General features: G+C 37.5%; 1 protein-coding gene across 14 annotated transcripts in view; it reads right to left on the reverse strand.

Annotated features, from left to right (window-relative positions):
* Nucleotides 1-23049, reverse strand: part of EPB41L5 (erythrocyte membrane protein band 4.1 like 5) — a 118352-nt gene that overhangs the window by 50115 nt on the left and 45188 nt on the right. For 12 of the 14 annotated variants that reach the window (XR_011528658.1, XR_011528659.1, XR_011528657.1 and 9 more), the window contains exons 15-16: nt 19115-19157; nt 18602-18717 (exon numbers count right to left, since the gene is read on the reverse strand). Coding sequence is in view for 11 of the 14 variants with exons in the window: in XM_070581101.1 (XP_070437202.1) it covers nt 18602-18717; nt 19115-19157 (159 nt within the window). In the remaining 3 variants the exon portion in view is untranslated. Of the gene's footprint in view, nt 1-11305; nt 15061-18601; nt 18718-19114; nt 19158-23049 lie in introns of those variants that run through there. The other 2 variants (XM_070581107.1, XM_070581108.1) reach the window with 1 other exon arrangement.

Genomic DNA, 23049 nt, shown 5'->3' on the forward strand with positions numbered 1-23049 from the left:
AAGAAATAAAAGGAATCCAAATAGGTAATGAAGTAAAACTTTCACTGTTTGCAGACAACATGATCTTATATATAGATAACCCCAAAGAATCCATACAAAAACTATTAGAAATAATCAACAACTACAGCAAAGTAGCAGGGTATAAAATCAACATACATAAATCAGTAGCATTTCTATACACTAACAATGAACTAACAGAAAAAGAACTCAAGAACTCAATCCCATTCACAATCGCAATGAAAAGAATAAAATACCTTGGGATAAACTTAACCAAGGAAGTGAAGGATCTATACAATGAAAACTACAAGACTTTCTTGAAAGAAATTGACGACAACATAAAGAGATGGAAAGACATTCCATGCACATGGATTGGAAGAATAAACACAGTTAAAATGTCCATACTACCTAAAGCAATCTACAGATTCAATGCTATCCCAATCAGAATCCCAAGAACATTCTTCACAGAAATTGAACAAAGAATCCTAAAATTCATATGGGGCAACAAAAGACTGCGAATTGCTAAAGCAATCCTGAGCAAGAAAAACAAAGCTGGCGGAATCACAATCCCCGATTTCAAAACATACTACAAAGTTACAGTGATCAAAACAGCATGGTACTGGTACAAAAACAGGTCCACAGATCAATGGAACAGAATTGAAAGCCCAGAGATAAAACCACACATCTATGGACAGCTAATCTTCGACAAAGGAGCAGAGGGCCTACAATGGAAAAAAGAAAGTCTCTTCAACAAATGGTGCTGGGAAAACTGGACAGCCACATGCAAAAGATTGAAAATTGACCATTCTTTTTCACCACACACCAAAATAAACTCAAAATGGATCAAAGACCTAAAGATTAGGCCTGAAACAATAAGTCTTCTAGAAGAGAATATAGGCAGTACACTCTTTGGCATCAGTTTCAAAAGAATCTTTTCGGACACTATAACTCCTCAGTTGAGGGAAACAATAGAAAGAATAAACAAATGGGACTTCATCAGACTAAAGAGCTTCTTCAAGGGAAGGGAAAATAGGATTGAAACAAAAAAACAGCTCACTAATTGGGAAAAAAGATTTACAAGCCACTTATCCGACAAAGGGTTAATCTCCTTATGGAGATTAACATATACAAAGAACTCACACGGCTTAACAACAAAAAAAACAAATAACCCGATCAAAAAATGGGCAGAGAACATGAACAGACATTTCTCAAAAGAAGATATAAATATGGCCAATAGACACATGAAAAGATGTTCCTCATCGCTAATCATCAGGGAAATGCAAATTAAAATTACACAAAGATATCACCTTACACCCATTAGATTGGCAAAAACATCCAAAACCAAGAGCGACAAATGTTGGAGAGGTTGTGGAGAAAAAGGAACCCTCATACACTGTTGGTGGGAATGCAAACTGGTACAGCCACTATGGAAAACAGTATGGAGATTTCTCAAAAAGTTAAAAATAGAAATACCCTATGACCCAGCCATCCCATTACTGGGTATCTATCCTAAGAACCTGAAATCAGAAATCCCAAGAGTCCCTTGCACCCCTATGTTCATCGCAGCATTATTTACAATAGCCAAGACGTGGAACCAACCTACATGCCCAGAAATTGATGATTGGATAAAGAAGATATGGTATATATACACAATGGAATACTACTCAGGTATAAAAAAAGACAAAATTGGCCCATTCGCAGCAACATGGATGGACCTTGAGGGTATTATGTTAAGCGAAATAAGCCAGTCAGAGAAAGACGAACTCTATATGACTCCACTCACAGGTGGAAGTTAACATATTGACAAGATCTGATCGGTGGTTACCAGAGAAAAGGGGTGAGGGGGGGAGGGCACAAAGGGGGAAGAGGTGTACCCACAACATGACTAACAATAATGTACAACTGAAATCTCACAAGGTTGTAATCTATCATAACATTAATTAAAAAAAAAAGATTGAAAACGTCATAAATCAGAAATGAAATAGGCCATTATAAAAGAATCTTGAATTGTCTCAATTTTTGAAGAATAATGGTTAAAAGGTACCTGTGTTATGAGTTGAACTGTGTGTGCCCCCCGTCCCAATCTGACATGCTGAAGCCCTAACACCCAGTACTTCAGACTGTGATCTTATTTGGAAATAGGATATTTGCAGATGTAATTAGTTATGATGAGATCATACTGGAATAGTGTAGGCATTTATTTTATTTTACTTATTTATTTATTTTTTTGAGGAAGATCAGCCCTGAGCTAACTACTGCCAGTCCTCCTCTTTTCGCTGAGAAAGCCTAGCCCTGAGCTAACATCCGTGCCCATCTTCCTCTACTTTATATGTGGGGTGCCTACCACAGCATGGCTTGCCAAGTGGTGCCATGTCTGCACCCGGGATTCGAACCAGCAAACCCCTGGCCACCGAGAAGTGGAACGTGCGAACTTAACAGCTGCACCACCGGGCTGGCCCTAAGGTAGGCATTTAAAATCCATTGTAACTGATGTCTTCATGAAAGGGGGGAATTTGGACAAAGACACACACAGAAGGAGAGCGCCCAGTGAAGATGAAGGCAGAGATGAGGTGATGCTTCTGCAATCCAAAGACTGTCAGCAAACTACCAGAAGCTAGACGAGATGCATGGAACAGATTCTTCCTCATAACCCTCAGAAGCAAGCAATCCTGCCTACACCTTAATCTCTCAGACTTCTAGCCTCTACAACTGTGAGACAAAATCTCTGTTGTCACTCAGTTGTAAAGGCAGTCCTAGCAAACTAACACGTCTCACGTTCTAAAGATCTGAGCAAGACTTATTAAAAGAGACCCTAAATAGCAACCACATTATTCAGGCCATAAAAGCAAAGACAAGGGGCCGGCCTGGTGGTGCAGCGGTTAAGTTCACACGTTCCGCTTCTCGGCGGCCCAGGGTTCGCCGGTTCGGATCCCAGGTGCGGACATGGCACCGCTTGGCCAAAGCCATGCTGTGGTAGGCGTCCCACGTATAAAGTAGAGGAAGATGGGCATGAATGTTAGCTCAGGGCCAGCCTTCCTCAGCAAAAAGAGGAGGATTGGCAGTAGTTAGCTCAGGGCTAATCTTCCTCAAAAAAATAAATAAATAAATAAATAAAAGAACAGCATCTATTGTAGAGAATATCAGCAGTTTTCTCCTACAACCACTTTCTGTTTAGAAACAAAGCCAAAACATAACAGGATTCATTCATTGCCTGTCTTCCATTACAACCATGGTTATAAAGCCCAAGAGTGAACGATCTTTCCTTGCTTGCTATCACACCCTTGCATTTTAGAACAGGCTGGGGTTATCTGAAGGTCACTTACGTCACACTCTGTGCCGCTGTTACTGGAATAGTTAACATCAGATAAAATACCTCTCCTGACTGAAGCTTGCCCGCAAAACCACGTCAGGATTTATCTCTGTTTTCTGATACTTTGCTACACAGTGACAGAAAACAAAACACAAATAAACCTGGCAGCAGTGCACAATAACCGCTTAAATAAACTTACTGCACCCCCTCATCTTCCCTAGGGAAATATGTAGGTCATTTAAGTGGAACATCTATTGCCCTTTCACCAGGAAAGATTTATTTAACTGCCCCATTGAAATTTGCAAACACATACGGTTTTACAATCTACAAATAAGCAACAGTCATGAGAGAATAAAAAAAGTAAAGTATAATTTCATAAAAGCAAGTAATTCATCCCTGAGCATTCCATCTTCTATACAAATAAATTACAAAATTTAAATACTGTGCACTTTATCTTTTTACTTTCTCTAAAACAGAAATACCTAATCATCCTGGTACAAGAGCTGTTACAAACTGAAGACTATATAACTGTCACTGTGCTTTGTTTTCAATGTGTACAATCTGCCTCACATAGGCAGAGACAAACATATACAATGTAACACAAAATTAAAGGTGGTTGTTTGAAAAGACTAAATAAACAGACACACTTCCAGGAAAAAAAAAAACAAAAAACCAAGAGACAGAATTTCAGATGCTACAGATAAAGAAGTAAGAGAATATACTATTATACTTAATTTTAAAAATGGGCAAAGGATGTGAACGGACATTTCTCCCAAGGCATGCAAATGGTCAATACACATATTAAAAAATACATCCAATTTTAGCCCCCTGAAAATGCAACTCAAAACCACAATAAGACACCACCCTCAAAACAACAAGGAAGAGAGGTTAACAAAATTCCTGGTGGAAACGTCAAACGGTGCAGCCACTTGGGAAAACAATCTGGCAGTTTCTCAAGATGTCAAACATAGTTATCATATGACCTAGCAATTCTACTCCTATGTATATACCCAAAAGAACTGAAAACATGTTAAAAAAAAAAACAAAACCCCGGGGCTGGCCCCGTGGCTGAGTGGTTAAGTTCATGCACTCCGCTGCAGGCGGCCCAGTGTTTCGTTGGTTCGAATCCTGGGTGCGGACATGGCACTGCTCATCAAACCACGCTGAGGCAGCGTCCCACATACCACAACTAGAAGGACCTACAACGAAGAATATACAACTATGTACCGAGGGGCTTTGGGGAGAAAAAGGAAAAAAAATAAAATCTTTAAAAAAAAAAAACCAACCAAAAAACCTGTACATGAATGTTCATAGCAGCATTATTCACAATAGCCAAAAACTGGAAACCCAAAAGTCCATCAACTAACAAATAACAAATAAAATGTTGTGTATTATAGAAGGGAATATATTAAGCCATTAGAAGGAATCAAATACTGATACATGCTACAACATGGATGAACCCTGAAAATACTATGCAAGTGAAAGAAGACACAAAAGGTTACATGGTATGATTCTATTTATAGGAAATTTCCAGAATGAGCAAATCCACAGAGACCGAAAGCAGATTAGTGTTTGTCAGGGCCCAGGGCAGTGGGGGGGGGGGGGGGGGGTGAGAACAGGCAGCAACTGCTAATAGGTAAGGGGTTTCTGGTGGAAATGATGAAAATGTTCTGCAATTATAGTGGTGATGGTTGTACACTTTTGTGAACACACTAAAAACTAAGAAATTGTGCACCTAAGTTTTTAAAAAGGTAGTACATTACATTTTCAGTCTGTGGCTTTTGCCAATGTCCTGTACACATCCATTTCTCAAGAATGTACAAAGGAATATGTAAACCATTGTCTCTTCTATCCATCCCGTTCCTTTTCACGGATACTTACCTGTATAAATTGAAGCAGTTTGTCTTGTGGACAAACTGCAGCATTTTAATTTGTTTTCACTCATTTAAAGTAGTACATGCTAGCTAAGAAAAGCAATCAATGTCTTCCTTTATTCTCACTCTCTGAAAATTTAGTTAATCTATCCAGGTCCATTTTTTGTGTACTTACAAATACGTGTACTTACATGGTTTGATGGGTTTTACAAAAATGGAAACATACCTGAAACACTTCACTTGAGTTTGTAACTCCACAATGCATCACTGACATACTCCAGTAAGAGCACAGGTAGAATTTTCCTCATTCTTTAATAATTACATGGTATGAATGCAGCATATTTTAATTATCCAGTCTTCCATCAATTGACATTCATTCTTCACATTGCCTCTAGAGTTATCTTTCTAAAGTAGACCTGCTATCACACTCCCTTTTACTCTCCACATTCTAGGCCCCACCAAGCTTTACATTGTAGGAAGTCAGGACAGCAGGTAATGGTCTGGGCTCCAGGACCAAGCTGTCTGAGTTTGAAGTCCAGCCTCACCATGTACTAGCAATGCGATGTCAGACAAGTTACATACCCTTATTATGCCTTAATTTCTTCACTGGCCTAAACACCTTACAAACTCCTTTAGGGACTAAATGCTTTGCTGGAATAAATGTTTACTGATATACCTCCAGAACAATGCAGGCACAGTAGCACTCAAATTTCAGCCATCGCTATTAATATACCACCCCATGAATTCTGCACTCATTACTCAAACCCCATTCATCATTCCTCAACTATACCTTGCACTTTGCTACTTTAAAATTTTCTTTTGCCATCACTCTCTTATTTCATAATGAGTTATTCATCCAATGCTCCTGATTCTCTGTGTCCTTCAAAATCTGATGCAAATGTCAGGAAGCCTTCTTTGTTTCAACCTCTTCTACCTTTCTACAACCTTGCATACCTAATGACTTAGCGTTCGCACCAGTTATTTGTAAAAACAACTTGAGTGTAAATTTCTTGAAGCCAGGGACAGCATTTTGATTATTTCTGCATCAAGTGTGTCAAGATGTGCTTGGCATTCATGCAGTCAATCAATCAGCTAGTATTTATGGAGTGCCAAGCCAGGCACTGCTCTGGGTATAGAGGAGTAAACAAAATAAACACTCTCCCTTGACGAAGCTTAGGTTCTATTGAAGAATACAGAGATGACAAACAAGTTAACATAAGAGTCGTAAGGTGAAGTGAGGCGAGAAAAAATAAAGCAGCGTAAGAAGAGTAGGAATGCAGAGGAGGCTGGGGGCCTGTGATTACTCCACAGGGAGGTCAGGAAAGACTTCCCTGTTAAGAAACCTGGAGGCATCAGAAGGAACCATAAGAGATTCAAATGAGGGATATCTAGGCCAAAGTAAAAGTACAAAGATCCTAAGAGGGAACACACTTAGAACGTTAGAGCAAGTCTTTGGAAGCCAGTAAACAAGGTCAAGATTAGCAGAAGAAAAGGAGTCAGAAAAATCATGTTTTTGTCAACACGAGGATTTTGAATTTTAGTTTGTGTGAGATGAGGATCTCTGGAAGGTGTAAGAAGAAATGATGTGATCTGACTTATAATCACCATGGCTGCCAAGGAGATGAGGAGACAGTAGAGGATTGAGGGCATGGCTGGGAGACCAGGTAAAAGGAAAGAAACCATAGCAAATTGAAACACAGTGGGAGCAGGAGAGATAGTGGCGGATTCCAGATATATTTTGAAGAAAGAACTTAAGAATTTACTGACTAACGAGTAAAGACAAAGTGAGGTCAAGGTGATCATTAGGCGCTAAGCTCCAAGCCAGCGTTTCTCAAACCTTAGTGTGCGTCAGAGTCTCCAGGAGGGCACGTTAAACAGACTGTTGGGTCTCACCTCTGGAGTTTCTGACTCAGTAGGTCTGAAGTGGAGCCTGAGCCAAACTGCCTACAGACAGGAAAAACAGAACTGCCCATTACTGAGCTAGCAAAAACTGCAGAGAGAAGAAAAATCAGGAGCTCAATTTTAAACATATTAAAGATGGCCCAATATCACCTCTGTGGTATTTTCCTCCAAAATCCATGGCCAATCATAGGAAAACATCACATCCACCCAAATTGAGGGACATCCTACAAGGTATCTAACCAGTACTCTTCAAAAGGTTGCCAAAGAAATGGAATGCCTCAGTGTCACAGATGGAAGTGGACTAAAGTAAAATAGATCTTGGATCAGATTCTGGAACATTTGTGGAAAGACTGGGAAACCTGAATGAGGTCCACAGTCTAATTAGTGGTATTGTACCAATATTAATTTCTTGTTGTGATAATTATACCATGGTTATGTAGGATGTTAACAGTGGGGGAAGCTAAGGAGGGCGAGTGTGGGAACTCTGCACTGTCTTTGCAACTGTTCTGTAAGCCTAAAACTATTTCAAAATCAAAAGTTTTTAAAACTTCAGATGCCTGTATTAGATATCTAAGTAGAGATATTATATAGGCAGTTGGACATGTAAGTCTGGAAACAAAGAGGTCCAGGCTGATGATATATAAAGTGGGAATCTGCCAGTGTACGGATGGCATTTAAAACCATAACACTAGATGAGATTACCAAGGAAATGAGTTGTTACAAAAAAGGTGCTAAGATAAAGTTTAGGGGGTTAGGGAGATAAGGAGAAACTAACAGGAAACTAAAAATGATGGCTAGTGAGGTTAGAAGACAACAAAAAAGAGTAGTGTCCCTAAGCTAAGTGAAGAAAGCATCTTTTCACTAAGAAGTGAGCAACTGTTTTGAATGCTAATAACTTGACTGCAGCATGACCGTGGGATTAGAAATGTGGAGGTCATTTATAAACCTACAAAAGCTATATTGGCAGAGCAGTAACATAATGCTAGTAGTTCATGCAGAGCTTTTGTATGGATTTAAGCAGTGCCCCTCCTGATGACACTTTACCTTCATCTCCTGCAAAACTGACATAATACACTGACTTTATTTAAACAAGAAATTTAATGCCATCTGCTGGAAAACCACTGTTATAAATATGTGATCACTGTCCTCCTGAAAGTGGCACTCCTGTGCAGTCACAACCCACACAATCATACATAATAGCTTAGACGGCAGAGACAATGTCTGATTAGAACGGGTTGAAGACAGAATGAGAAGAGAAAAAGAGGAGACAGAGAACATAGAAAATTCTTTCAGGGCAGGGAGTTTTGCTATCAGTGGAACAAAGAAATGGAGGAATAGCCAAAAGAGGAGGTGAGTTCAGGGAGGGTTTCTTTTTTTAATGATGTGAGATATCACAGGCTATTTCTGTGCTGACGAGAATACTCCAGTAGAGAGTGAAAACTGACACTACAGAACGAGAGGGGAGAGGGGCCGGCCCTGCAGCCGAATGGTTAAGTTTGTGCGCTCTGCTTCAGCGGCCTGGGGTTTTTGCCGGTTCAGATCCCAGGTGCAGACATGGCACTGCTCATTAGGCCGTGCTGAGGCGATGTCCCACATAGCACAGCCAGAGGCACTCACAACTAGAATATACAACTATGTACTGGGGGGCTTTGGGGAGAAGAAGAAGAAAATAGAAGATTGGCAACAGTTGCTAGCTCAGGCGCCAATCTTAAAAAAAACAAAAAAAAGAGAGAGAGGCTGGCCCGGTGGCGCACCAGTTAAGTTAGCACGTTCTGCTTCGGTGACCTGGGGTTCACCGGTTAGGATCCCAGGTGGGGACACGGCACCACTTGGCACGTCATGCTGTGGTAGGTGTCCCATATATAAAATAGAGGAAGATGGGCATGGATGTTGGCTCAGGGCCAGTCTCCCTCAGCAAAAAGAGGAGGATTGGCAGCAGTTAGCTCAGGGCTAATCTTCCTCAAAAAAAAAAAAAATAGAGAAGGGAGCAACGCTTAAATCACGTTCTTGAGTAGCCGAGTCAAGATCTAGGAGACAACCAGAAGTGGGCCTTAAATAGGAGCATGGACAGTTCATTTACAACAAGAGCAGAGAAAGCAGAATATATAGGACTCAACAGAAATAAGTTAATTGATAAGATGGGGGGACTGTACAGAAGATCTCTTCTGGTTGTTTATTTTCTCAATAAAATAGGAAGCAAGGTCATTAGCGGACAATGTGGAGTGAAGAATGAGAAGATAGTGGTTTGAAAGAGGATAAATTACTGCCAGCACAGTGGGAAAATGAATAGATTAAGGAAACGTGATACGATTTCAGGCAGGATGGAAGGCCCACTTGCGCTCAGTGGCCACAATTTAAAGCGAGACCATTCAATAATGTTGCAATTCACATTTGCCATCTACATGCACAAGAGAGTTGGACGTAACCAGACGTGTACAACAGAGGAAGAGTCAAGAAATTTGAGGGTACACGCAAAGGAGTAACTATAAGTGATTGTGGCTGAGAAGTGAGGAACAAGCTGGTGGGTATTCAACAAATAACGAAGTGAATCAAAAAACAGGTATCAATATAAGACTCCCAAAACCTTTCACTGAAAAACTTGCAATGATTGTTCCAGGCCTCCTCACCAACTCCAAAGTACTCAGACTGACATTCAATGCCTTGCCAACCTACTCAAATACTTTTAACTGCTATTGCTCCATATCTGTGAAGTTCCCATCAAAGTGATAACCAGGACATTCTAAACCTTCCCAGATCTTTCTAAAGACTTCCAAAGGTTTTGCTTATGGTATCCCCAGAAAAATATGTAAGTTGTTAAACATAGGTCTTATCTCCAAACTCCCAGAGAATTTATAAATTAAGTACTCCCTAAAGCTAATGGCTCGGCTACAAAAAGTAGCTTTGTCACAAGAAATTCTTCTGTGTAATGGTATATATTCTAATGGTATTTTACATCCTGGGATATTTTCCATAATTTCCCTGGATACTCCTCTATCTAGTTCCACAAGACAAATTATGCCAGCAATCATCTTCCTATTATCATCTCATCTTTCATTCTTTCCTTTTACTCCACCTCTAATAAATTAAAATATTTTTCACTTAACAATCAGTCATTGGTCAGCAGACCAGACCTTTACTTAGGAATCTGCAACTTCTTACAAATCCTACCCATACACTCGTATGTCTCATTTCTTTTCTATTAAAATTAGTTTAGAACAAAACAAACAAGAATTCCTTCAACAAAATAAATAAGATCTGCAGCTGTGGAACCAGTTTTTAAGAGGAGGAGGTACAGACTGATTACAGCACTAAGGGAGTCTGCAGTCACACTCCTTGGAGAATGTTGTTCTCCGAGACAATCTCCCTTCTCCACGCCAGGAAAAACAAAACGTTGGGCAGGTCTCAGGAACAAAATGTAAAAAGTTCATTCAAGCACCATCACCTAGAATTAAGGCCACAGCTTGTTGTTAGGAACAAAAAGGCTCAGGTAATTATCTAATAATAAAAAATTTGGGAGAACAATCCCTTCAGGACAAACAAGAACACTTGTTCTTCTGCTTCAGTATAAAAATAAAAATATATCGTCAAGCCACAGAAAATTTTCTTCCCTTTCACTAATTTCTTTTGAAATTTTCTCTTCTCTTCACTAATTCTCGAAGAAGGTTAATATTACAATCCTCCCCACCAGCCCAAAAGAGATGAAAGCAACTGAAGTGTATCACACGTCAGCAATAGTCAAGAATTGAAGAAAGATATAAAGTTACGTAACACATTTTCCACTGAAAGTGAAGTACTTCTTGTCCTAATATCTAAACCACCAAGGTTAACATCAACTGAGCAAGAAAAAATTCTCACAACGATTTCATGTGACTAAAGTAAAAGTTAATTTATATAACAGAGGATGATAAATTTTTATGTTCTTCAAAAAAAGGGAGCTGAGGAAGAATACTGTACCTAAATTCACATGGTTCATAATATCTAGAAAGAATGTGACAAATCACATTTTACATATGAGACAGAAGTACAGAGAGAGAGACAGACATAAAGAGAAAGAGAGAAAGACAGAGGTTTCCCCACCACAGAGGTATCTTCAAATTCTATCCTTTACATAAAAGCATCCCACATGCAAGCATTCACAATTCTGGAAGGTATAACTGATGATGTGATATAATTTATATTAAAATATAGGAAGGAAGTATGTGGTAGTAAAAAGATTCAGTGGTTATTAGCACAAGATGATTTTATTTTTACAAATCCATATGACAAGCCCTATATACCAAGGGTACTGAAAGCCTAACATATACAAAATAAAAGCAACGAACTAAGAGTAGGCCCCAACCAAAACAGTTAAATTACCATGTACTCAAACGATTACCACTCCCACCAACAGGCATGCTGTACTAACATGGGACAGCCATCTCCCAACTTTTTCAGTTTACATCTGTGAATATATATGGAAGTAAAAAGGATCAAAGTTGAGGTCTAGTCTTCTCATGCCTGTGAAGCCAGTCATTTCCACAATACTCTTCTTCCTCCTGAAATCCCAAAACATGGTAGTCCTCCACTCCTTACCCTCTTCATCTATTTTCCAGTTTTGGCAAGATAGAAAAATGAAATGTGCGACATCAGGACACATAAATGTGATAAAGCAAGGTTATCAATCAAAACAATTATTAGCATATCAACCAAGAAAATATGCAAAAATCCAGAGAATAAGAGAAACTACCATAACTAAGGCTCAGCTAACTGTCTTACCCTATGAAACAAGCTGCCTCCCTTTTCTCCATTCAGCAGACACTTTGGTTCTATATCTTGACTTATTTATATGGCACCTTTTACATCCTGGGCAATTTTAACAATAAAGATTCACCCAAGTGTTAAAACTAACAACATTTTCTGGGTCAGCACTTTAAATAAATAAAAAAGTCTCCCACCCAAAAAGATTATTTGAATTATACTGATGATATTACAATACTAGAATGTTTGTATACTAGTTGCTTTTTAAAATATAGACAGTATATACACAGCAAGACAAATAAAGTTGTTCTTCTCTGTAAATTCATTTAAAAGTACATCTATGACTACCCTGTCAAACTCACAATTGTTACATTATACTCAGAAACAGGTAAACGCCTTTGAAGTGGTTTTCCTGTCAAGAGAAATAATGACCTTAAGAGCTCATTTGTTTTCATGTGCGAAAGTGTGAAGGTCACTAGCTTTGCTGTATTTCCGTAAATTTCTCTGTCTATAAAAATGCAGTTAAAACACAACCAACCTAACTCAAGATGCTAAAATTAATTATGCTAAATAAAATTAGCCAAAGCACTGACATTGAATCACATGACCCTGCAGTTCTGTGCAGATAAGTCCCTCTAATCAAAAGGAGAGTGACCAAGTAAGGTGCTTCTGGAGGATATGAGTTCCCTCATGTAGGATGTATGATCACTGATCCTTTAGGCATAATAAAGTGCAGAGTATAAAAAGGCTGGTGACTATTTGTTTAATTTAGGTTGAGCTATCTAAGTAAATTCTTCATAGCTCTGGAAACATATATATTCATCTTGAAAATAGCAGCAAGAATATTCACACTATTTGAGATGAGATCCTGAAGCATATAGCTACTTCTATAAAATAGACAAATTTGATTCCACTACCATCCAGTCTTAGCCCTTAGACTTCTCCATCCCCTTTTTGCCCCATCATCCCTCCAACCCAATTTCTATCATCAGTAATTTGAACTATTCTATAACAAGTATTATATAACACAAAACTATTATATAACAAATGAATTATTATATAACAAGATTTTCAAAGAAAGAAAAACCATGACGTGATTCTTCTTTCACTTAAATGTAACAGTATTGATTAACTCATTCTAAGTAAGGAAATTACCACTTTCAAGATAAAGTGAAGATCTTAGTCTTCAACTACAATCCTTCCATTTTTCCCAAAGTTAAGATTCTGCTAAGATACATACGAGGCATTTTATCAGCGGTCTCACCTTTGATTTCAAGATTAATTTTAAAGTGAGAGAAGTCAAACCTTGGGACTTTCTAAAAGACCAGAAAAGCTTTGTCATTATTATGCTTCTTTGGTTTCTACTATAAAAGAATAGGTTCTTAATCATATTCACTCTCATTTTCTTGAATGGCACAAACCAGGGCTTCTTTGCTTTCAAAATGTTATGACTCAAGTTCCTTTCTTTTAAGAAAGAAATCACCATCGACAATACTTGACAATTATAATCTGAGTTATGTAAAGTCTAAAACAACTATGAGGGACATATGTCAGTGGCCATTTTTAAGCATGCTAAATGATGACAGACTGATAGAGGTAGAGAGCTGGGCTATTTAAGACAGGGATCTGTTCATATTTGCAGGATGCACTAAAAAATACTTTGAGCATTCATCCTTCTATATACAATTGTAATAAACTCACAAATTGAAACCTGCCTATAGGTTTCAATCCCTAAATATTACTTAGTTCTGCTTACTTATGTCTTCTATCAACAAACTGTATTGTATTTGCAACCAACAGTCCAGTAACAAAGCCCTCGGAAACCTTTATCTTTGTCTAGCAGAGGAAGAAGACCAACTTCTGAGGTGAGCAGGACAGTAGATGGGTTAACCCGAGTATAATGAAGCTTCATTATCTTGAAGTATTATGAATTCTCAGACTATGAAATATCTTCAAATTACTATTACATGGTTTAAAGTTTAAAAACTGTTAGAATTTTAAAAAACTGTAAAAAGACAAAAGAAATGCTTTCCTTACATCAGTTCCCATTATATCAGAAATGTACTTTTTCCAGCTAATTTGCCCATATGAATTAAACCAAAGAGCTTAGATATTACATTCTGAAGTTCATAAAGGACCAAAACCAGAAATATATCCAATCCACTTAAAAGTGATATAGTTTTGGCTTCAAAATTTTATTTTGAAGGTTGTACAAGACCAGATTATGGGGCTATTGCAAATCTGGGAAATCTATCAGATGTAAGAGATGAAAGAAGAGAGAAAAGTGAAAAGACAAAACTAAATACATTTTCCGTTTTGTACAACCATTCAGCAGTAACGTAACCACTCAGTTAACCACTGGCTGACGAATCATGCAAAAGTAACCATTCAGATTTCTCTCTACATGAATCACATTATTAATGTGATTTCTAGATCTTTTGGTAAATTAAAATATATGTGTTTACTAAAGACTAAAAGTCTCTTTAATTAAAAATTACATTAATTAAAATGATAGTATCTTAGGCACTTAACTGAAATTAAGACATGGGTCACTCTAGAAGTATTAAAAATAGTGTGTAAGAGCTGTTTTATAAAAATATCACCAAGGCTGATACATGGAACCTGGACATGCTTCCGAGTGTGGTTTTAGTGTGTCTGATTCTTTTAACCTCAATCTATTGGGAGGGCATGGGGGTGGGTGATAATGGGGAGCTTGTTCACAAACACAAACCTTCTCCTGAGACATCTTCTGAGTGATGTGTTAACATGTTAAAAGTATGAAAAACCTTTCCAAAATTACAATGATATACATACCCTTTTCAACACAAAAACATTTATCATTATCATTGACGGCATACGGCTTCTTCAGATCCTTTTCCCTTTCAGAGAAGAATTTAATTACAAACGACACTACACAACTAGTAACTTAATATAAAATAACTTCTCCCAATTTCTCCTAATGTGATCAATCCTCTATAAACACTAGAAAACGTATACCATCAAGTTTTATACCATCAACTGTCATGACAAAGAGTCCCAATGCCTAAGAGGCTTAACACTCATATCTCAGTCATGGCTGCATGGCTGGGAAAATGAACATCATGATGGACTCCTGCATTCTTCACATTGTGTTCATGGACAAAGTCAGTGTAGTTTCTATATGCAGGCTGGGGTGGGGACAAGGCCCTTGTGTTCCACTGGTTTCCACCACGTTGACAGCAGTCACTGGCAGCAGAGAGCCTGGATGGTTGGGGAGTGGGAGGGGAGGACAGTTAGTCAATAGAAATAGGAGAAAACATATGTGTTTCAGAGGTAATAAAGGAAAAAGGCGATGAGACCAGCATGCACCACTGCTATGAGTAGTTATCAGCATCTACTCCATGCAATGACAACATTCAAGAATAACAAAGGAGAGGAATCCACAAAGCTACATGTAGTGGAAAACGACAATACGGAAATACATGTAAGTAATAAAGAGTCAGTTAAGCAAATTAAATCAAGTGCAAATTTCACAGAGAACAAGACCCTCTGTATCTGTTCCTGATGTTACTATCAAAATCAAAGGCTGAAACGTTTGAGGTTCTAATAAGAAGAAAAAAAATTTATAATCTATTTAATTTAAATATGTGAAAGGACAATTCTACATAAGGACAAAAGCACACAGAGAAAAGGGCAATTGTGAAAATTATTCCCCGAATTAAGTGATTACACAAAACTGAAATCCAGAAAACAAACCAGAAAGAGCAATAAAAAAAATCTACAGGAGGGCAGGCCAGTGGCATAGTGGTTAAGTTAGCATGCTCCACTTTCTCAGCCCAGGGTTCACCAGTTTGGATCCTGGGTGCGGACCTGCACACCACTCATCAAGCCATGCTGTGGTGGCATCCCACATACAAAATGAAGGAGGACTGGCACAGATGTTAGCTCAGTGACAATCTTCCTCAAGCAAAAAGAGGAGGACTGGCAACAGATGTTAGCTCAGGACCAATCTTCCTCACCAAAAGGAAAAGAAAACTACCTTCAGAGGCCATGTAATTTCACATCAATGTTCCATTAACAATTACAATGGAGATTAACAAATTAACAATGGAGAATCATTGTTCCTTCTATAACTGAAGTTCACAGAACCTCAGAATGAAATTCAACAGGTACAGATACTGAGATTGTAAGCCCTCTCCAAGAAACAGTTTAATAAGCATATCAGATATCTTTTATCACACAGCGGTATAGAATAGGCCTAGAGAACTATGAGTGTGAAACATGCATACAAGCAGCAGGGTTAGAAAAGATGAGAGTCCTCCAGTAGAAAGAAAACACTCGCCAAGGTTCACACACACCAAGGTTTTGTGACATGGCAAAAAGGGCAGCACGTATTTAGAACAGCTACAAAGAAAAAAACCATCCCAATTACAAAAGAGGTCTAAGGATGGATTTTTAAACATAGTATTTTTCTAACTCAACCAAAACATGAATCTTCCACCTTTTTTCCTTAGGGAAACTGAAAAGAAATTAGCTGGAAGGATTTTTCAGGACAAACCTGAAAGACGTTTTTTTTTTTTACAATAAAATCACCTTTTTTCCTTCAACTAAAATATAATTTGTTCATCAGATCTAACCCATAAAATTCATGGCCATCAACATAGGGTCTCTGAAAATTTAGGAAATTAAATTTGGTTTATGTTCTCCCCTATATAGGCAAAATTTTCCAAATATTATTCAGTTTTGTTTTTGTTGTTGTTTATAAACAGTTTATGGATTTAAAATACACAAATTGTTCCTCAAAAGGTGATATTTAAACATTGGATAATTCTAAGTTACCAATATACTAAATCATTCACTGAAATAATGGCATCATTTAGAAGATTCCAGCAAGGAAAAGCTAAAGAATTGAACAGGGTAGGTTTAGAGTAAACTGGTTAAAAGTTATCTGCCAGAAATAGAATACTCCATTATTCTGCCCAACTGTTCAAACCTAGGGAACATTTCTAAATTTTGTTACTTTATTACTGTCTAAGGGAGGACTGTTTTATATTCATTTAAAAGTATTAACAAGAATCAAAGCATGCAAAAACAAAGACTGAAATGCAGAACGCATTTTAAATCAAGGCTGGAGAATTCATTAGCTCCAAGACACATTAGTCCTGAATTCAGTTCCATGCCATGCTGACACACACTGAGGCCACTAGGTTTTAAGGATCACCACTTTACTCCATTTCAGCAAAGGAGGTCTCAGCACAACTATATAAAGGAAAGAGACACAGCTCCAAATTTTTCATTTTTCTTGAGATTCAGAACTCTCAGGTTCAATGTTCTCTCTTTCTAAAAGTTACAGCAAAGGAACTGAGTATTGCCTAATGAATCAAATTAAGCAGATTTAAATATGTACCCATTAAAATTGGAAATCTCAATAAAGATTTAGTATCATAACACACGATGCAAACAAACCAGACTCTCATTCCATATCACTATAAAAGGTAATATGTATGAAGGGATTCTTCAAGTTGAAGGCTCAGAACTATGTTTCCTTGCCAATAGGACTTGGTTGGTGGTAATATCAAGAAGATAAAACATAGCTGCTTCCTGGAGCTGTGTTTTCAGTAAGAAATCCAAGAAACTCTTTTTAATGGCTTAAAAACATGAAATGAAATTCGACATTGAGAAGTCTCACTGTTACACTTTAAGTGTGTGGCCACATGCACAAAGACACAAAGTACTCCCATCACACTTTCAAGTAGAAAGGGAAAAAAAAAGATAAAGGGAAAAACAAGAAAAAAAAATCTCCTCCATCTTAGAAACTAGTCAAGATATTTGGAACTGAAGTAGAAATATTCCCAACCATCAAGAGCAAAGCACCTTGCTGTTAGTTAAGCCAAAATGACAGAGAAAAACAATCACATAGCAAAGACTGAAAATAATCACCAACCACTGTTGACCCACCACCATCAAGGAAGAACCGGTTGCACAGAAAGCTGACCAAAACCTTGAGATCACCACAGAAACTCATTAGATTTCAGGTATTAAACAAACTAAGAGCAAGAGAAAAAGAGAAAACATCCTATGAATTATCAAAGTTCATTTCATAAATAAACACAAAACTTGAACAGATGATGCAACCAACATGACCATTCAATCAAATAATTAATTCCCATGGAGCCCCCCAAGCCACAACCATTTATTTGGGAAAGGAGGAACCCCACTGATTAACCCCAATAAGCCACAAAGTATTCATATTTGTGTACTTATTATTAATCTAAAAAAAGACCTTGGAAATCTAAACAAATGACAATCTTTCCTGTCGTCACATTATCTCTCCATCCCCAAAAATGGAGTATTTCATGCTTTGTTTTATCGGACTATAATCATGTTTCCCTTTTGGCTTTGTCTTCGGTCTTTAATGAAGAAAATACATCCAAAGCAGTAGCATCATGTTATGCGGAATAACATGTAACCAACATATCTTCCTTAGGGATCTGGGAAAAGGTTCAACTGACTGGCACTGAAGTCTTTTTCAACAGAGAACCACCTACCACTCCCAGATCACGCTAACCAAACTAAGGAGAGCTGTCTGATGTTCTGCATTTAAACAAATGCACTCCCTTCTTCATCTATATTCCTTATTTTCCCCATCCCAATATGACTGCTCAATAATATGCTTCTTTTCATCTAACAAATATGAATAATTTGCTTTCAATCATATTTAAAGTACTCTAAGATTATGGCTGGGAATTTGGAATACCATTAAGCAAGCAATATTTTATCTTAGTTTAAGGAGTTAACAAACCATTTCCTGTCACGCTGGTCTGTTCCAGGACTCCTGGGAAGATTCTCTACCTCCACCAGCACAGGACCAGAGGGAATGGAAGGGTTCACAGGCAGAGCAGATTTCACTCCCCAAGGCTTTGGAAACAAATTACAAAATCATGCATTTTGCTAAGATGATAGATCTCTTCACCAATAAATAGAAAATTAAAAAGGAGTACTATTTACATAGTGAATAAATATAATATAAACAAATGCTTGATCTTATATACTAAAGATAATCTAACTGAATATTAATATTTTATTCATTCTACAGGATTTATAGGGACAGAAAATGTTTTATAGAGCACTTCTTCTATTTACATCTCAGAGAATAAAATAACAGAGAGTTTCACGTCATTGACCACTTTACAGGTAAGAAAAAGAAAATGCAAAAAAGCTTTCCCAAGGTTACACCACTATGAAAAATTCAATACTACTGTTTGTCATTATTAACTACAGTGTTCTAGTGGTTAAAAACTTAATATTGTCTTACCTGTTGGGAGCCATTACTTTGAGTTGAAACACTATTATGGACACTGTAATGGGGGAAAAAAAATCTATTAAAAAGTCATATATGAAGCTCTACAGGTTCACATCATAAGACTATACATACACTAATGAAAGTAGTTTATTTTTGAAGACATTACTTGTTTTGTTTCAAATAAAGAAAAAATTACTGTTGGTACCTAAAACTAAGAACGTAAGATACCCAGAAAACATCTGCTTTTATAGGCAAACACTTGCTTTTCTACAGTATGCTCATTTGATATTTCCATATACCTATATTTTAATTATGCTTTAGACATGTACTTCACTACTAATCTCGTTTATTCACAGGACTGTATCTGTCAAAGATCGCAAAACAAAGATAGCAGCACAAATGATTCCTTACATTCAAGGCAGTCAGCACAAACACCCACATAAACTTACCTGTCACTTCTTTTGTACACTCCTACCCTGTCAAGATTTCCTAGTGGAAGCAACAGCTTAGCGTTTTTTAACTCAAAAGACCTTAGTATAAACTTAAAGTTAGAAACTTCTCTGTATACCTTTCCTTCCAAATGAATTTATAAATTTTTCTTTCTTTGGGTGAGGAAGATTAGCCCTGTGCTAACAGCTGTTGCCAATCTTCCTCTTTTTTTGCTTGAGGAAGATTGTTGCTGAGCTAACATCTGTGCCAATCTTCCTCTATTTTTCTTTTTTGAGGAAGATTAGCCCTGAGCTAACATCTGCCACCAATCTTCCTTTTTGCTGAGGAAGATTGGCCCTCAGCTAACATCTGTGCCCATCTTCCTCTACTTTATATGTGGGACACCTGCCACAGCATGGCTTGATAAGTGGTGTGTATGTCTGTGCCTGGGATCCGAACTGGTGAACCCTGGCCACCAAAGCACAGTGCATGAACCCAACCACTATGCCACCGGATCGGCTCCCTATAAATATGTTTTTAAAAATTTATTTTAGGCTGCACTCATCTCCCTTTATGCCCTCAAAAAAGCACTTAAAAAACTCAACCTTTAATACAACAAAATAAATAGAAACAAACCTCAAGGTGGGAGGGAGGAGGGCAAAGGGGGTGACTAGGCACATGTGTGTGGTGACAGATGGTAATCAGTCTTTGGGTGGTGAACATGATGTAATCCACACAGAAATCGAAATGTACTGACATACACTTCAAATTTATAAAATGTTATAAATCAATGTTACCGCAATAAAACATACATTAAAAAAAAAGAAAACAATTATTAAGAAAAACAACCCAAATACATTTTCTGTAGATTAAAAAAAATAAAAAGAAACAAACCTCAGAACAGCTAAAAAAAGAGAACAAATATTCAATGAAATAAGAACTCAAAGATGAGATATTACTACAACAAAATGAGGGGGAAAAGGGGAGTCAGGCGAGCAATGAAGTGGTTAAGTTCGCAGCCTCCGCTTCAGGGGCCTGGGGTTCATGGTTCAGATCCCAGGCACAGACCTACTCACCGCTCATCAAGCCACACTATGGTGGCATCGCACATACAAACTAGAGGAAGACTAGAACAGATGTTAGCTCAGGGCCAGTCATCCTCACCAAAATAAATAAATAAATAAAATAAAAATTAAAAAAATAAACGAAAGGAAAAAAAGTTTACTAACTTCAGACCTTCTAACATAAGCATAATTAGTACCCTGAGGTAAAGAATTCAATGAAAGTAACTGAAAATACGCTCAAAGTTATAAAAAAAATTCCTTGAAAGTGAGAAAATAATCTACAGATTTAATAAGAGCACTGTGTTCCAGGAAAATGAGAAACAGAATTAAATACATTCAATCTCTTATTGTTAAATTACTGATCTTCAAGGATAAAGAAAGAATACTTCAGGAACCCCAAGCAGATCTAAAAGCAAATCCCTGCCACTATCAGGTTGGCACAGACTTCTCCACAGCCACGGCCAAGATGTCATCCCAGTAAAAGGAAACGGGCAAAGCTTCTCACACACTCTGAAGACAACATCCATGAGCCTTCTTAGAAGAATTAAAGCAAAACAAAAACCCAGTGATGATGAAAGACAACTAACTAAGAAAGAACTCACGAATGAAGACGCCTTGCTAAAGACGGTGGGTGATTCTATCTGATTTTTTATTAACTACATAGCTATCACAAGCTGGGCCATCAGAACCTGCGCTACCGTCACCTGGGTTCAAATGTGCAGCACCACCAGCCCTGCTCTCTGAATCTCCGGTTCCTCTTCTCCACGATAACGTTAGGAAGATTAAAGGAATTAATACTAGCAAAGCACAAAGAAGAGTGATAAATAAAACTAACTGACAAAAAAAGTTACAAAAAATATTGCTTAGTGTAGATCTGCTGCCAAGGTAATTGTAAAGAATATATCTATGAGGCATGATTTCTTTCTACTAACCATTTTCCTCTTCCCAGAATACATTATGCTCGTTTAAGTAATCCATAATCCCAAATATTAATGAAATTTTATCCAACCTGCCTGGTATAGAAATTAGACTCACTACTCCATACGATCGCCTGGGTTACTCTCTGAAGCTTTTTCCTTTGACTGGAATAACTTCAACAGGTGATGAATAAAAGATGAATAACAATGTAAGAAAAAAAGTGCTTATAATAAGTGATGTTAATTGAATCATGGCTCTCTGTTTACAAATAATCTGAAATGCAGAAAGCACGATTTTCTCCTAACTACACACATTCTTTCACCTCCACTAATATGAAAGCAGGAACGAACATGTCTCAATACTGACCTAATCCAAGCTTCCCCTTTTAAAGGGCTCCCTGCAACAACTGACCCCTTTTGCTTTTAAACTCCCTCTATCCATCATGTCCTCCACCATTTCTTCTTTTCCTCTCGTGTCTAAGATTCTGTCCACTAAGCCTGCACAAAAAAATACGAATAACTGAAATGTGAACTATCCTTTAAAATGTCACCTCTTCTTAAAATACTTTATATTAGTCAACATTCACAAGGGAGTAGTCAGAGGAGAAGAAATTGTACAAGGAAAATTCCCGACATCAGCCAATTTAAAAACCTGTTATTCAAATAGGCACAGTATAAGGTCAAGAGGCTTTTTAGGTTAAATAGTTGTGCTTTTTCAAACAGTGCTGTTTCCCACGGTTCACTGGAGCAAAACTCTTCAGGCAAACAAACTACAACGGCAAGAATGAAAGGGCAGTCACGCAGTCCAAGCTCAGGTTCCCTCAGGCACTGTCAGCAGCAGTGCTGAATGACCTTCAGCAGAGCTGGGACTCCCTCTCGGAGTTCATTCCTAAAAGTTTATTCCAATAAAAAAATAATGAAGTATCATGACTTAAATATCCCATTTCTTCTGTGTTTTCAAGAGCCAAAAGCATTACTCAAGAAAAGACAACAAAATTTAGTTATTAAAGTTAAATTAATCTTAATTCTAAACATAAAGACTACACAGTCATACTCACTTTCTGGTCAGAAATGTATATTTCAAAAAATTTTTAAAGGAGGACAGACTCTTACAAACAAAGCCTTAATTTTTCAACCACCCGTCAGTACTTGAATACTTTTTCCACATTTCTGCTAACTGCACCAGGTTATCTTCTTGACTTTCAGCTGTAATATTGTCCCAGCCCCTTTCAGGAAAGCAAGACATGATCCATTAAATGAACAAAAAAACCAAATAAAATAATTTTAAAAATACAGAACACTGCTAACAGTTCTAACTTAGATAAAATGGACAAATTCTAGAAAGACACAAACTCCCAAACTGACTCAAGATGAAAAATGAAATCTGAATAGACCTATAACAAGAAATTGAATTAGGAATTTTAAAACTTCACACAAAAAGGAAGTCCAAGCAAGATGGCTTTAATGGTGAATTCTACCATACATATAAAGAATACAAATTGTTTACAGACACCTCCCGAACAAGAGGAAAGAAGGA

This window comes from Equus przewalskii, chromosome 17, assembly GCF_037783145.1.
Source record: "Equus przewalskii isolate Varuska chromosome 17, EquPr2, whole genome shotgun sequence".
NCBI lineage: Eukaryota > Metazoa > Chordata > Mammalia > Perissodactyla > Equidae > Equus > Equus przewalskii.